This window comes from Labrus bergylta, chromosome 18, assembly GCF_963930695.1.
Source record: "Labrus bergylta chromosome 18, fLabBer1.1, whole genome shotgun sequence".
In the NCBI taxonomy this organism is placed as follows: domain Eukaryota; kingdom Metazoa; phylum Chordata; class Actinopteri; order Labriformes; family Labridae; genus Labrus; species Labrus bergylta.
Window position 1 is genome coordinate 12,124,979 of NC_089212.1, and position 16,613 is coordinate 12,141,591.

Here is a 16,613-nt window from a genome sequence, read left to right on the forward strand (position 1 = left end):
GATTTTCATTGTTTTTCTAATTAGCTATTCTTTTGACTTTGTTTCCATTCAGTTGGCTGCAGGTCTGCTCTTGTACTGGCTCTCTGGTGAAAAAGCCAGCTGTGTGATGTGGTTATGAGTGTTGGAGTGTTGGAGATCAGGAGTCACAAGTGATAGAGGAAAAACATTATCCTAAATCACAAATTGTTGTTGTTGTGTTGAATTGTTGTGTGACACTTTAATTACGTTAGGAGTTTTCTGACCCTAAAGAGAGTTTAAACATTATTATGTACTTTTCTCTAGAAGCTTTTTACACCAAAACAGATGTAGAAATCCATTAAAAACCTGTAAAGGGGCCTTTAGGTCTGTTAAGTTATTTAACAGCTGCTTGATTCTACTGCTTTAGGGCTTTTACTTTGATAGTTTATTATATCTTACCAAAGGCATAATAATAATAATCAGCACAATATCTTCCACCATTCCTCCATATGTCTTGGACATAAATCTGAGGGTAAAACTGACTACTGGGTCAATGTCAACATCACATACTTTTATTTCAGCACCTCTGTGAACAATAGTTTGCTGAACCATGAATGAAGATTAAACATGTCTCCACTTAGTGGTTGAACAGAGAAGTAAACAGTAACCTATAAGGAATAAATGAGACTATTGTGTTTTATTGTTTCAGCCCTTCAGGATATATCTTTGTCTTGAAGGAAAAACAATAAACTTTTTATAAAAAGGATCAACTAAAAAACTGATATGCCTGTAAACAGTGCAGCTCTTACATGCAACAAAACATTGTTGTTCAGATGAGGTCACTCTTCATGGCATTTTAAAACAAACAAAAAATATTTATAACAAATGATTAAAAGATCAATAAACAGTGTTATTTTTATTAACTGAGTAACAACACATTTGTAAATTATTCCACCTTAAAATGTAAAGACTATGATTGCAACACATTGCAACTGTTTATTTATTGGTCTAAGAGTCCATGAACATTGGCCCCATACTTAGAAAAAAAAAACCTTTAAGGCCTACAGGACTACTATTCTTTTCCTGTTTTTCTAGAGTTCTTATGAGCCCAAAGAGGCAAAATGGGGCAATAAAAAATCCCGACAACGTTATTTTTTTAACAGTCTATGGTTCAAACTATCAGCTTGCTGTTGTTATGTTTGTAGTACAGTTGTAGTTCTGTGTGCGTTTTCCATTTTAACGGTGCGTTTGGTTTATGTTTAGAGCAAACCCGATTGACAGAAACTGTTGTGAGAAGAGACCGCCCCGCCCAGCGAGGCTTCACTGGGAACCAAAACACACACCCTATAAAATCCTATTCGAATGGTATCCAGCCAATCAGAGCGCAGAGCGTCGGGAGCGCCGCTGTTTGAATGCTCTGCGGAAACAGTCACAACTCAACTGAATCGACAAGTTGACCACGGTACAATGCAGTTAGCTACCTGACGAATGAAAAGGAGAATGAAAATCACCGCTCTAGACGAGGCTAACGGTAAATGAAAGTAGTTTTTTCCCCCGCGTAAAGCATTTTTTTCTCCACATTTGTATCGTTTATAAACTAACGTGGCTCGCTCACGCCACTCAGCTAACTGCATTGCAATCTACAGCTAACCAGTCGATAGCATCCCATGATGGATGCGAGTCGTTAACTTGTAGCTCTTACTGCTGAGGCTCCAGACAGTAGATATAGGACGACCGATTGATCAAAGTTGAAGAAAACAACGGTATAAAAATGAAAGTCATGGAGAAGAATGTGATGCGTCTGGTGGCTGTGCAACATCTCCGCTCAGCGTTTGGGATAAAGACAAAGAACTGGAACAAAAACAAGGCAGCCAGCTGGAGGACGACAGCCAGCACCTCGGTAAGTCAACACATAAACAAAACCTACATTTAAAATAACGTGTTTGTCATTTGCAGTGACTCTGAAACACCGGATTTGACTGTCTGTTATGGCAAACAACGATGCAACATTTTCAGTATCACCCTTGAGTATACTATTGTTAAATGTCCTGAATGAAATTAGCATATTACTGAAAGCTTGCCCCCACTGATGAAACCCATTTGTTAGCAGGCTGTTTTCACTTAATGTCAGTCACTGCTGATGCTTTGTTTGGCTGCTCGGCGGATTATTCGCACCATAAATGTCTTTACCAGCAACAGAAAGAGAAGTCTGAAAAGACCCAAAAGCGCAATGTTTTCTCATAAATCTTTTTGGCACATTGTTGCTGCAATATTTTTTTTTTGTTGCTATAAAACATTGTCGGTGCAGCAGCTTAATCTCTATCATATGCTAAAGAGGTATGTTGCAAGAGATCCTGTGACTTCTCACTTCTCAATGGAGCTTTGAACTTGAGTTCTGACTCAAACTGACTTCTGCATTCGTGCTGAGCAAAGTACCACAAACTTAACCCAGACTGTTTAAAAAGAGAACACATTGAAGTGGTTTTCCTAAACTGAAAAACACTAGATGAATAAAAGTTATTTAGATTTGGAAAAATGTGAAAAAAAAATTCTGGATTGCTGATATTATTCAGCCTTTTTTTTTTGTCGCTGAGTTGATTTCTATTTTTTTTTTTTTGTCCTGATGATTGTTTCTCCAGACAAAGGTTTTTGGTGTGTCCCTGGAGAGCTTACCGTACTATAATATGGAATGCGGGCGCGTACCAAGGCAAGTAGACGTGCTTATTTATGTAATACAACTTAAGCTATAAGTGTTTCTTTCCTCCCATCTTTTATTATTTCCTAACATTTCCTTCTTCCTTTCTTTAGCTTTCTGGTCGATGCATGCATGAAGCTGCAGGCACATGTCGACACAGAGGGCCTGTTCAGAAAGTCGGGCTCTGTCATTCGTTTGAAAGCACTCAGGGTGAGCGATGGTTGATGTTGACCTTGTATTCATTGGGTGACCTTGACCCAGAGAAAGGTCTTAACACAATGGAGCATTGCTTTTGTTTTGTTTTTCTGTCCAGGCTAAACTGGACATGGGTGAGGAGTACCTTTCCTCTGCTCTTCCCTGTGACGTGGCCGGGCTGGTGAAGCAGTTTTTTCGGGAGCTGCCAGAGCCGGTGCTGCCCACAGAGCTGCAGGAGGCCTTTCTCAAGGCCCAGCAGCTCCCCACTGAGGAGGAGAGGACCTCTGCCACCATGCTGCTGTCATGTGTACTGCCTGATAAAAACCTGAGCATGCTGCGTCACTTTTTTGACTTCCTCAACAATGTGTCCAAGAGGTGCCCACATTTAGTTTACATTACACAGATACATGTTTCAAATTTAACCCCCGTTTTTACTCTTGATCCTTTACCATCATCCAGTAGTAGTATAGATGATTTTTAAAAGTCTATACTACAAGATAGTTTTTTCCCTTAAAGAATTCCTGCCTCTTTAATTTTCTGGGCTTGCTTGCAGGTGTGCGGAGAATAAGATGGACAGCAGTAACCTGTCTGTAATCTTGGCTCCCAACCTCCTTCACTTCGGAGAAAGTACAGAGAAGATGAACACCAACACCGAGAAACGACTCAAGCTCCAGGCAGCCATCGTGCAGTGCTTCATTGAGAACGCCCACAGCTTTGGTAGGCCTTCAGGACTCCTGCCTGCTGGTAATTTGTATTTACATACAAACTGTTTCCTTTAAATAATGAGCAAATGTTTTGTGTTTGTCACAGGTGTGTTACCACAGTTCCTCCAAGAGAAAATTCCAGCCATGCTGGGCTGTGAGTCAGGGGTTCAGTCCCCTACCCATGAGGGTCTTGAGGAGCTGGACTTGAACTCAGGGATAAAGAAGAGACACAGGCGCAGCTTCGGAGGTAAACCTTCATATCATACATTTAATTACGCAGGGATAGCTGCATTGCCAGAAGATTTATATAATTTCCTAAATTCAACAGATTCTATCGAAACAAAAATAGTGCAACAATAGAAAAAATGTTAAATGAGCATTAGACCTATAAATCCAATGTAGCCAAATGAATCACATGATGTATAAAAAGTTTTAGTCCGTAAATCTTGTTCATCTTATATTATATTGTGTCATATTACAGATATGGTCAATGGGGCTCTGAATAAGATAAAAACTAATAGAACACCCACACATGCCTCCCAGTCAGACAGTCTTGGTAGGTACTGGGCTCAGATGAGATGAAGTCAAGCATCCTATAGCATGGGGATACTGTAGTAATCCATCTGCTGTGCTTAAATGACAAGCTTCCTGCTCCTCATATAGAAATCAAACTTTATTCTATGACATATTTATCCTCTGCTTTGTTTCAAATGGAATACATTCATACATGCCCTGATTATGAATAATTAGTCATTTCAATGAAGTCTATTCATGCCTGGTTGAAATGCCTGTTCTGGCTGTTTTTCTTTGCCTGTCTCATTTGCATGGGTTTTTCTTCAACACATTTCCGTCAGCCTTGCTCTTAATTCTCAGTGCCTTGGCTTGCAATCATCTTCATAATGTTTTTAAATACAGAAAAAAATGCAAATCCTATTTGGTGATCTGAATTCTTTTGTGATTTTTGCCAGTCTTTTCCTCTGCTACTCCTGTGATCGCAACGCCAACCTCAAAGCGAAAGCTTCCTTTGGAGTCTGGTCACTCTTTTGGATTCTCAAACAAGAAACGTAGATCAATCAAAAAGAACCTTGGGATAGATTTACTTCCCAATACTTTGTTCAGCGGGACTTCTACTCCTGGATCAGGTATTGATGGTTGTTTGATCAGTGGGTCATCGATTCATTTCATACATACAAAGCTGTGTGTCTAACTTCTGTTCTTCCCACTTTTTGCGTGTTGTAGCTTACAGCGCCTCGGGGGTCTTGGACACTTCCCACAATGCTCTGTCACCAGCAGGGAGGTCAAGAAGGCAGTCGGCTACTTCTGTCAGGAGGAAGAGTCGACGGCTGAGCAACAGAAATGCTGTTCACAGGTACATGCCCTCTTTGTCCTGCAGTTATACTTTAGTAATCGTTTGTACACATTGTGCAGCATAATGAGAAACCTGTAAAACAATGGCCTCAGTGCTACATGCTGCTATTAGTATATCTGAATGTTTTTATGTATATCCTTTCAGAGTGGAGTCAGGGAAGACTGGTTGCTTTTCTCCTAAAGTCGACAAAAAAGAAGCACCGCGCAAATCTCTGCGTCTGCGTTTCAGCCTGGGGAAGAGCAGCAAAGAGGCTGTAAGTGTGGTCGCCCGTTAAGACTTCAATGTCCATGTATCTGGTTCACAGATAAACAACGTTGTTTATAATCTCCGGGCATATTTAGATATATATGTGTGTATATATATATATTGCAGTTAAATGTATTAAAACTCTAGTAACATATTTGCACATGGGTTGTGTAGTTGTTGCACACTCGCACTTTTTTATTGGGTAACTTTTCTATGTTTGCTTTTAGTAGCTAACACATTTAATCTAACGCATGCACAGCTTTCAAAAGGAGTCTTATTGTCTACGTAGCTCCATGACATTTGTAATGCTACAATGAAATAATGTGTTTATTCAAGTTTGATACAAAGTCACAGGAACTTTCTAGTGTTTGGGTTTCAGTGGTTTAAGACTGTTGCACACTAAGTCAGTTTTTTTTGCTAAATCAATGCACGTTCTAAAAGAGATACAGTCTTTATATCATGTAAGTCATGTTTTCACGCTGACTTAGAAACCTTCGCGTTGTTATTTTTTGCGGAACCAGTTTGATTTTCTGCGTTTTTTCACATCCATCCCTGTGTGTTTGGGTGTCAGCCGCTGTTCAGGTTCAATTTCTTCTCAGAAATTGGTGGTGTTTCTTTTTGATGTGTGGTTCCAGTATAGAGAGCAGTGTATGACACTAGATCACTGACATCATTAAATACACCTGGGAGCTATCGTGGATAATTCTGAGGCTCCTTATCAACAGGAAAAACTCCCCTTGCTCTTGTTTTCAGGAGTGGGCAGACACTGTTTTAAAACATTTAGTTAAACAACCACAAAATCAACTTCACTGCTTCAACACTCTGCTTGATGAGTACGACACACTTAGTCTCATATTGTGAGTTTCTCGCAAGAAAAATAAACGGATGCGGTGTGCAAGGTGTCTGTGCATAACATATATAATCTGATCATGCATCAGAAAAGAATGACTGTGAAGAATTCAGGTGTCTTTGTAACCTGTTTGGGGTACGCTGAATGAGCTCGTCTAAAGGGTTATGGTGCTCTATATGTACATTCTTGACTTAATAAAAAGTTGTTGACAAACAAAATGGAACGATTTGTTTCTTCTGAGTGATTTTGATCGTCCTCTGAAGAACTAACAACAACAATCATGAAATTAACACATTAATGAAACATACTGGGTAACATCTGTGGGGTCCTTTTTTTTTTTTTAACAAAATAATATCCAAACACTTAATCCTCCTCTAAGCCTTTTCTTTTTCCATCTTTCATTTCTCATTCCATGCTGGTGATAAAGGGGTCTGAGTCCATTGGCTGGCGACTTGCCACTCAGGAGAGCACCGCCAGTTTCTGTTTCACCAAAGAGACAGAGTTCAGTCCCTCTGTGCTGCCAAGGAAAGCTGAATCCAAAAGTAAGTGGATAAAACACAATATTTTTTAGTGTCATGTAACATAATAATCTGAGTTGTAAAACCAATATCTGACTTATTTTATAGGCTCAAAGTTCATCAGCAAGTCTGAAGACAACCTGCTGACCCCTCAATGTGACTCAGGAGCCCTCGGTACCTCGTGGAGTGGAGAGACTCCTGTGGGTGGAGGGTCTTTCACAGACACCCCCATGAACATGTGCCTTAAGAGCACCTACAAGTCTGAGCCAGCTATTGTTATATCAAAGCCGCCGGTGGTGGCCAGCCTTCCCAAGAAGCTTTGCTGCGCTTCCAGCGCTGAGAGTCTGGAGAGTGAGAGGTCCATCACTGAAGAGCCAACTCAAACCGACCCCACCCTGCTGAAAATAAAGAAGTCTGGCAGTGACCTCCTGGCTGTGGCACAAGAGCCCTGCACAATACAACCACAAGACTGCATCATAGTCCCTCCACCAGAGAGTCCTTCAGTCAGCATGGACACAAAAGGGTATTTGTTTCAAGCTCAGCAGAGCCACCTGGGAATCGATCAGAACATCACCTTTGGTCATTTTGAAATTGCGGCATTATCCCCTCTGCATATAGACAGTGTAGTTTTTGAGTCTGGTGCATTCAGTCCAGCTGCTAATGCTGCTGAAGAGTCTCCTTGTGCTGCTCCAATCAGCAGCCACAACAACTCTATGGTGGGAGAAAGTGATGGAGAGTTGGAGCAGGTGAACTGCAGCAGGTTGATCGACGCTCTGGACATCCACAGCCCCGCTCTCTTTAAACTGGGCGTCTCCTCCGGGCTACAGTCCACACCATACAAGCGGGATCTGGACCTACCAGAAGAGTTTGGCACACCGAAACTTGGTACTACAGTCAGTTGCAGTGCGGTACATGAAGAAAACGAATCTTGCCATGAGATTGGTGCAGAATTCCAAAACCAGCAGGCCCTATCGCCTCGCAGCCTGGAGAGTGAGAAGCGTCGTGTGGCAGATCACATCCAGCACTTCAACAAGCTCACTCTCCATTCTCCCAGAGGACCAAAGGGCATTCACATCCGTTCACCGCTCAAGTTCACGCGCACCCCAGTGCGTCAGACTGTCCGCAGGATGAACTCTCTGCTGGGAGAGGGAAGGAGGCCCTCGAGAAAAACAGAGCTCACCATCAACCAGGGCGCTCAGGTGGTGAAGGCAATGAGCCTGGAGAGTGGCCTCTCCCCTCACCCTCAGCTCAAGCTCCTACAGGGAGAGGCGCAGGTGGGACTGCCCAAAAAGAAACCACCTCCAGTCCCACCCAAGAAGCCAAGCACCCTGGCCCGTAAAGCTAAGGCTTGTGCTCTGGGCGATGTGACCAACAAGGTCCAAGCCAAGACCAAAGTGGACTCTTCTGTCCCCGGTCCACCAGCAGCTCAGAAGCCTGTGGTGCAGCAGCTAGCAGAGAAGGACATGAACCATTACAGAGGATCACCCAGAAACCCTCTGAACCAGGCCTGCCTGCTGCCTGCCACCAAGCCTGTAGATTTATAGCTCCCAATCTTTGATTTCTCTTCAACTGGGAGGTCCATGTCTGCCCGGACTACATGACTTTAAACATTCCCTCCTACATCATCCACATGTTCAGGGGTTTAATTTATTTGTAGCTACGCTAGATGCTGTTTGTGTTGAGTTAGGACATAATGGGAGATGTTCATATGCCTTATATTTGTTTTACTTTAGTAAAACAAGTTTACAAAAATCAACATTGCAGCCTATAAGATGATGTTAGACTGTAGAGTGCAGGCCAAATGATCTGTTGTGAATGACAGTGTGACTGGAAATACTTAGATTAAGACTTAGGCTTTTATTTATGCTTTTTTTCTATCTAATCCTTAGTTTTTTTAAAAAGAAAAATGTTTACTTAAGTTTTTTTTTTTTATTGCAGAATATTCTCAAACTGTTTCTTGCCATGATTAGAAAATACGAAAAAAAAATGCACCTTTATTTGGATTTTATGGAAGAAAAAGAAAGAAAGAAAGCCCAGCAGTATTAGTCACCTAATGTGTCTATTGTAATCAATTCATTTGAAGACAACAACCAGTGAAAGTGCTTTGCTATGCCAGCTGCTTCAGACAAATAAAATCAAATGGCATGTACCTGTTTGTGTCTTCAGCCAGGTTCCTCTCGTCTGGATATAGTAGTTCTAGTTGGAGCCACAAGGGGGAGCCCTACATTCACTGCTTTGACCACACCTGACTGAAATCCTCAAACATGCTCCTGCTGAGAAAGGGCTCAAGTATTTGTTCTGTCAGAGAAAATGAAATTGGAATGACTGTTCAGTCTGATTTCAATCATACCCACATCACATGTTAACGGGTTGTTTGCAGCAGTTATTATTTCAAGAACAAAATTCACATGTATAGAGGAGAGATGTATAGACGTTATTTTGCCCAGTGTATTTGAACAGGGAGCAGTGAACTGGTACTAGAAAGTTTCAGTGCATTAAGTCAGATAGCCTTAAATTATTGAGGATGACAAAACGAAGTGAAATTCCTTCTTGTAAAAAAATCTTCAGAGTAGACATGGAGGGGGTGAAGGTCAGAATCCTTCCTGGAGATTTATTCTCCTCAGTCCATTGCATTGGGAGGCTCTCGGGATTTCATGGTGATAGAGGATGTTTTTTAGACGTGGATGAAAGGTGAAAATTCCCCCTTCGCTTTATCTGTTAACTGTAATTTACTGCAGGGACAGCAGCGCGGTGTGTATTTCTATCGGTTTGTTTCTCCACCACCAGACGCTGCGTAATGACGCAGGAGTGAGCCGAGGCCATGTGCTCAACAGATGAGTTCACAGTGTGACGGTAGGCCACGATTGTTCCTTAATAAACATTAGAATGAGAAAGTTAACTGAAAATCCAGGACCAGACTACTCTCTAATGACCTTCAACAACAACACTGAACAAACGCTGGAGTTTGGTACGTTTTAAAAAATGCGTCATCAATCAAATAAGAAGACACATTTTGACGTGCACGGTGTTGATGATGGTCACTCAAACCTAAGACGATCTTTTTAGATTGTTTGATTCAGCAAGAACATTCCAGTGTGTCATTGTATGTTTTATATTTCGACCTAAATCGATCAACAAAAAGCGATGCTCACTTATTTATTTATTTTAAAACATAAAGAGTTCATTTTTAATGAACAAATCACATAACAGATTATTTGATAACCGTCCAACGCAAGAGTTGCTCTAAATATCAGTTATCATCTATAAAAAGCTTTTGTTAAATAGAAGCATGTATTTCTTTTATTAAACCACAGGACTAATAAGACTTCATTTGTCATGATTAAATACACGTTTGTCAACCATTTACTTCAAGTCCTTCACTGGTTTTCAATTAAAGTTATTAACTGCAGTAAGGACAACTACAGATCACTGCGTTCACATTCTCAATACAGTTTTCATGAAGGGACGAAATATTGTGTCAGTCTACTTTATGTGTTAAGGGGTAACATGTGGGCTGTACTGTGTAACACTCTTATACTTGCGTTCATTGTTTGCGTGAGGGTTGTGACCGCCTTTTTCACTATTCTTAGGTATAATTTATAACAAAAATGTCATCTTCCTGCTTCTTTTATGAAAACTGTTTGACTTTTTCCATGTTCGCAAAAACTTCAGGCCTATCCGCCACCTTCTCCTCCTCCTCTTCCTCCTCCTCCTCCTCTCTGCTCCTCGGTTGTCTGTTTTCTTGAAGTGGGTTCAGGGAAGTGTTGAGGGGGGCGGATAGTTTTGATTTTCTCTAAATCTCGCTTAGCCAATAATGTAGAGGGAACTGTTGTGCACATCTCAGCTGGCAGGCATTTAAAAGGGAGACAGTCCGGCGCTGGAGCAATTTGTATTAAACCCCCTGGCCCCTGTCTATGGAGCGCTCTTTCTCCCACCCATCAGCAGTCCCGCCAGCGTACAGTCGACAGCAGTAGGTGCTGATCACCTCGGAGGGTGCCAAAGAGGACTGACACGATCAGATCGGATCATCGCACTTGAGGCAGTGGTGGTTCGCAGGTGAGTCAATTGTCTTGAGCGCAAATGTGTGAGATTTATACTTTTAATTGTCTATGGGAAAAAAATGGATAATTTTGATCTACGGGTTTGAATGTGACTACGCAGATGGTTAAATAAAGATAAGGAAATGCATGCTTTGGCTAAAATGTTGGGGTTCCTAGGCGTAATAAACAGTCTCTTCAAGTTTTGGGGGAAAGTCACTTTTATTACAAATCTAATTTAGATGAAGGTGTTTTTTTTTTTGTTTTTTTTTTTTGCTCTATAGGATTGTTTTGCACGCATGTCCTCAAAAGTTATTTATATATCTGTGCGTTTTTACGCAGCGTAAAAGCTTTGACAGCTGTGCGTCACCCGTCCACAGTGGAAACGGTATAAATGATGAATTATTCTCTTCCTCTCTCTCAGGATGGCGATCTCGACGCGTATCCTCTGCGGTATGGTTTTCATCATCGGGTTGCTTTCCTCTCCCGTGGATTCCAAAAGAAACCAAGGTTCACAAGGCGCCATCCCTCATCCTGACAAAAACAACCCAAACGAATCGGAGCAGCAACCGCAGCCTCCACAGGCAGGCTCCGGGTCCCGGCAGAGGCAGGGCTCATCCTCACCGGCCGACGAGGTGTTGGAGTCCAGCCAAGAAGCTTTGCATGTGACGGAGCGCCAGTATTTGAAACGGGACTGGTGCAAGACGCAACCCCTCAAGCAGACCATCCACGAGGAGGGCTGCGTCAGCCGCACCATCATCAACCGCTTCTGTTACGGACAGTGCAACTCGTTCTACATCCCCCGGCACATCCGCAGGGAGGAGGGAGCCTTCCAGTCTTGCTCGTTCTGTAAGCCAAAGCGTTTCACCACCATGACTTTTACATTGAACTGTCCGGACCAGCAGCCTCCCACCAAGAAGAAACGCATCCAGCGCGTCAAACAGTGCCGCTGTATATCCATAGACCTTGACTAGAGACGCACAGAAATGTGATGCGTGTGTTTCAAATCGTGCGCACTTCATGGACCGGATCGTGGTAGAAAAAAGAAAGGCTGTCATACAGCCAAGAGCACGTGCCCGTCTCCATAGGAGGACGCATCTATTAGCGCATCTATAGGCTGTAAGGATTCTCCTCTTGCACAATGTGTAAACAACTAGGGACATAACACTTCTGAATCGATGTTGAACTGCAACGAACATTTTTCTCCTCACCACTTTGCAAAGTTTGAAAACAAGCATCATTGCACGTGAACGCTGACTTGGAATGGGCACGTTTTACGCACGGCTTCCTCACCCCAAGAGGAGTGCATAACCCGTCCCGGGTTATTTCATAAATACTGTTCAGAACGCCTAATGTAACAGGAACTCATTGCTGTCCTTGGTTGTATTTTTGTGTGTATATTTCTTAGTCTAACTGAAGGTTTCCACTGTGTGGATTTTTAAGACGACAGGCGTTATTTGAAAATAGTAAATTTGATTTTATTTCCATATTACAGAAATCGTTTGAGGTTAATTCATTTCCTCTGATTTCAAAAGTGTTTTCGTAAGATTTGTTTGAGGCTTCTTGTTTGTAGTTAGAATGAAGAATGTACAGTGATGGTTTTTACAGTGTTGACATTAAATAGATGTAAAATGTACAGCCAACGTTGATGTAACCGGTCTGATTTTCCCTTTCATTAAATTATCCTTAGAGACATAAAATAAACGGATGTTGGAATATTGGACCAATCTTGTGTTACTTTTCGCCTGATAAAAAGTAAGGAGTGTAGAAACATGTTCAAGCATCATCTGCTGCTCTCATCTTAGATCTTTGAGAAAAAACGTGGAGTTAGTTTTGTGAGTAAAGATCCGCATACCAGTAACCAGTGTAGTGGTGCCTAAAAAATGGGAATATACTCTTAATTTTTCACCAAGATGTTTTTTAAGTGGCCCGTTCAGAGGACAAACAGCCTCTGTTATAAACAGTGTCATGTGAGACAACTCCTACAAATGTCATTTGTGTGTAACCTACTAGCCAATTAGAGACGGAGTAGGGAGAGTCATCCCTTCAGCATCAGGGGAAAACATTACAGCATGCTGCTAAATATTGTCAATCAATGACAGGTGTAAATCAGAGGAGATTAAGAAGTGTATACCCTATACTGAAAAATAAGTGGGTATAGTCCGTATATCCATGCACTATACACCACAGTAATACCATTTAAATCGATATTGGAAGAAAAGATCGCACTTTTTGTCGGGGCATTTTCTGCCTAAACGGCACACACTTACTTTAATAAAAACGTCGCAAAAAAGATTTTTTTTTTTATTAGAAAAGACCCAATTCTCATCTTGATGACATCACGTTTTATCTATGCAGGCTACCCCAATCTGTATGACTCTTCCGGTGTTGAACAAATAGGCTGAACTGGAAGCCACACAGGTGTCACAAGCCAACAGTAAGAACAACACGTATTTTCACGTTTTTTTTTTGTTTTTTTTTTATCAGAATCACTTGATAATGTGTTATTACTCCTGTAGTAAACATAAAACACAATTTAATGCAATTAAATCATGACGCAACATTCCTACTGTGAAGTACACATTTTTTTAAAAGACCAACAGACTAAACCCTTTAATCTAGTTCCCTTTGAATTTGACATTCCTCAAATCTCAGCCCTATGAATCCAAGTTCAGATAATATTCTATAATAACATATTTTTTCCTGTAAGGATACATTTCTTTCTTCCTGGAACAAGTTTTAAATATCTTCAAATGAGGTTTGATTGAAGAACTCTCACCCTGACTCAGTTTATTGAAAACCTTCTGTGAATTATGACTCACCACCTCCTTTAAGGTTTTTCACATAAATATCGCATCTGCTTGCTGCAGCCGTGAGCTTATAAAAGCTGCCAAATAAAAGTGTTGACAGATGAAACTGCAGAGACGAGGGCCCAGTTTGTTCAGCATCCAGTTTATTGTTGAAATTTAAAACAATTCCATAACATCACAGAGCACCTACATGAGAGCTACTGAAGGTTACATGAACCGACACACATACAGTAGAGGCTACAGCAGGTCCTTATCACCGCTTTTTTTCTTACATTTCTCAAACCATCTGGAGTAAAACATAGCAGTTTAAAGTTATGAAATATTTAGATTTGTTTTAATACAAAATAAATGGCACACGTGAAGGACTTTTGAGGGTTAAAAAAAAAAGGAATTCAAGGTGCAGTTTTGTGGAAACTGATAATGGAAGTTTTTCTGAGGTATAACAGCTCACATGGCTTCAGGTGATATGCTTCAATGTTCTCAATACACAAAATACAACCCTCATCTCTCCAAAAATAACAGCAAATGAATGAAAATAACTCTGTTTATCTTTGTGAAAATATATCTTTCATTTGACTTCTCTAACAGGCAGCTTCTCAGTCAATCAAAACACATAAAAATACAGCCTCAAAGGGAACAAAGTGGATGTATTTGGCTTAAAATATTTCTCTCATTTCATAAATAGACTTTTCTTGAGTGTGGCCACACCATTCATATGCATTAGATTTACAGAGCTTAATAAATGTTCTAAGAAATAAAACACAAAATCAAAACATGAAGCAAAACAATGCATTAAACATTACAAGGAAACCAAACCCTTGCATAGGAAGAGAGGTGCAAAAAAGTGCAAGACATGAAATTAAAACGCAGTTAGCAATACTAGGGTAGTGTGGCTTCTAGCGAGCTAGCTACGGCGAACAGCTTCTGCAAGCAGTAAAGTGCTTAGAAGTGTGCACGACACAGTGTGATGTGCAGCACTCTTTAAAGGATTAACACGTTTCTATAATGCATATTTAATATTGAGGGTGAGTGTGTGCAGGGCCAAAGTCTTGCTGTGTTCTTCTGATGTTTCCCAAGTACATGTTCGTGAGTGTGACGGCCGAGGCTCGCTGCCAGGTCCTGCTCCTCTCTGGCCGACACACAGGAGAGGTCAGTGTGGTGCACTGCTACACAAAACGGTACAAAAACCCCCTCTACATTCTGATTGTTTCACACACATTTAGACACGTCTTCATCTGTGCTGAAGCAGATCATTTATCATACGCTGCGTGGTCCCTGCTGATACTACGACATGACATATTTACAAGACTTTTAATGAGCCATGGTGAATGAAAAGCTTTCCTGCTACAGCAAAGGACACTGGGAACGGATTTCTTTCTTTTTTTACCACTTCCAGAAAAAGTTTTATATGATTTCTTAACTTCTCAACACATTGAATATGTAAGAGCATTGTCATTCTGATCTGATGTTACTTTAACAGTCCAGATAAAAAGGTGTATCTGCTCTTGCAGATCCAGAAAAAAAAAAAAAAAAACCCTTGTGGATGTGTAAGCTGGCACGGCTGGGAATCCCACTGACCCTTTGAGACCTTTCACAAGCCGGGCCACTCAGAGGTCACGCTGCGCTGGATGAATGAGATCGACCTTTGGCCTCTCAGACTCTCATCACTGCGGCGGTGTCAGCCATGCATCCTCTCTGCAGGCCCGACGTCTGTCTGTGCAGCAGGCAGGAAAAGCTGGACGAGTGTGGGGAGAGTAGGGTGGGGACGGTTGGAGGTTAGTAGGGCAGAGATATGGCAGTGGGAGTAGGAAGCGTCGAGGTTTTGTAGTGAGTCTGTACAGGGCCAAAAAAAGGGAAGGCCCAAAGTTGTTGAGGCAGGTGTTAAATGCAGGAGAGCTCAGGCCTGAACACTTTCCGGTCTTGTTCTTCAACATTTCTCCCACCACCACTCATTTCTTCTTCTGCTGAGTCATTTCGTTCAGCTCGAGGAGACACCGGCCTCCTTCTGCCGCAGCCTCTCTTTCTGTTAGGAAGAACAAGAGAACGTTTATTGATTTTCAATGCAGACAATAAAAGAGCATTTTTCTGCCCTGCGTACTTCAATTCTTACCAGACTGTTGGCGTTGATTTTCTTGGTTTCGACTGTCTTCTCAGCCGTTATCTTCTTGATGTTTTCTTGAGCTTCCTTCAACCTATGGAGAGAGAGAGAGAGAAAAAAAGGCCCTTTAAAACTAAAAGTGCACACAGAGCTCTGGAGCTAAATCATGAAAATAGTACTTGGGCAACTTGTAAAAACAATGTAAAGTCAGAAGCCTCTCATCACTGTGACCTTCTGAAGTTGTTTGTAAGAGCATGACATTTAAGTATCTCCCTGGGGCACCTTGTGTCATGGAGCCATGTAGAGTTTTAAACACACACATACGTATATATACACACATGCACACACACACACACGGATCCTCTGAGGAGTTTGCGGTCAGTGAAACCCCTGTAAGTGAGAGGCAGTAGAGAATGACAGTGGGTTGATGAGATAATGAGGCAGCCTTTAAAAAACACTTGGCTTTTATGAGTGAGCAAACACTATTTAAAATAAAGTTAATTGTACATAAGCACAATCAGCTGGGAGTAATGTGAGGCACGATTACCTAGTAAACAATTAAGAAAGAGCACATGGATCCGAGGAGGAAGGAGGCTTTGTTACACAACCTCTGCGGCGCGTAAAGGACGATGAAGGCACCACACTATATTTAAATCTTTGACTGGACAGTCATGAGCAGCTTCTCTTGTGGCTTCTCTCTCATAGGGTGTTGTCTTCCTGCCCTCTAGGCTGCATGTCCAGCATCATTACAGTGTTTTATCTGTTCTCCCATAATGCACTGCCTTTATCGGGCCACAAGCCCCTGGTCCGCTGGCTAGTAAAGCCAGGCATCGGCCAAGAGGGTCTACGCTTCTTCAGTGGAATGCCCCCTCCCCAACATGACGCCTCAGGTCATAGGAAACGTCATAAATTCAGGCCCCAGACCTTTAGACGGAGGGCCTCGGCCTCAGCTACTCCTCCTTTGTCTCCTCTTCGAAGGCCTCCCTCTCTGCTTAGCTCCTACACAACATCTGCATATGACTCTTGCAAAATGAGTGCTAATTTGACACAATGTCCAGAGGTTGTTAAAAAGTGAAAAAGATTATAGGTCTAACCAAATAGTGAAATGGCTGGACCTTTGTGTTGCAGAGTGT

The 16,613-nt window shown here is 41.7% G+C and overlaps 3 protein-coding genes across 6 annotated transcripts in view; 2 read left to right on the plus strand and 1 right to left on the minus strand.

Moving 5' to 3' along the window:
* The first annotated feature begins 1,373 nt into the window (after positions 1 to 1,373).
* arhgap11a (Rho GTPase activating protein 11A) lies at positions 1,374 to 8,684 on the plus strand. Of its 3 annotated transcripts, XM_020629968.3 has the most exons (12): positions 1,374 to 1,858; positions 2,598 to 2,665; positions 2,767 to 2,863; positions 2,967 to 3,223; positions 3,402 to 3,565; positions 3,659 to 3,799; positions 4,034 to 4,108; positions 4,521 to 4,694; positions 4,792 to 4,921; positions 5,066 to 5,174; positions 6,445 to 6,559; positions 6,644 to 8,684. In XM_020629968.3, exons 1-12 carry the CDS (start codon positions 1,730 to 1,732, stop codon positions 8,077 to 8,079), a joined length of 2,895 nt encoding a protein of 964 aa, XP_020485624.2. In that variant the 5' UTR covers positions 1,374 to 1,729; the 3' UTR covers positions 8,080 to 8,684. The 3 variants fall into 3 exon arrangements, with proteins under 3 accessions (XP_020485624.2, XP_065822210.1, XP_065822209.1); XM_065966138.1 differs by lacking the exon at positions 4,521 to 4,694; XM_065966137.1 differs by lacking the exon at positions 4,034 to 4,108 and having other exon boundaries at positions 1,375 to 1,858.
* A 1,646-nt stretch (positions 8,685 to 10,330) lies between these two features.
* Positions 10,331 to 12,295, plus strand: grem1b (gremlin 1b). Its single transcript, XM_029276634.2, has 2 exons — positions 10,331 to 10,591; positions 10,997 to 12,295. The coding sequence occupies exon 2, from the start codon at positions 10,998 to 11,000 to the stop codon at positions 11,544 to 11,546; it is 549 nt and encodes a 182-aa protein (XP_029132467.2). The 5' UTR covers positions 10,331 to 10,591; position 10,997; the 3' UTR covers positions 11,547 to 12,295.
* A 1,209-nt stretch (positions 12,296 to 13,504) lies between these two features.
* LOC109981309 (formin) overlaps positions 13,505 to 16,613 on the minus strand; it is a 53,745-nt gene continuing 50,636 nt past the window's right edge. For both annotated transcript variants that reach the window (XM_065966136.1, XM_020630037.3), the window contains 2 exons: positions 15,493 to 15,574; positions 13,505 to 15,405 (listed from right to left, as the gene is read on the minus strand). In XM_065966136.1, the coding sequence (XP_065822208.1) occupies positions 15,361 to 15,405; positions 15,493 to 15,574 (127 nt within the window). In that variant the 3' untranslated portion in view covers positions 13,505 to 15,360. The remainder of the gene's footprint in view (positions 15,406 to 15,492; positions 15,575 to 16,613) is intronic.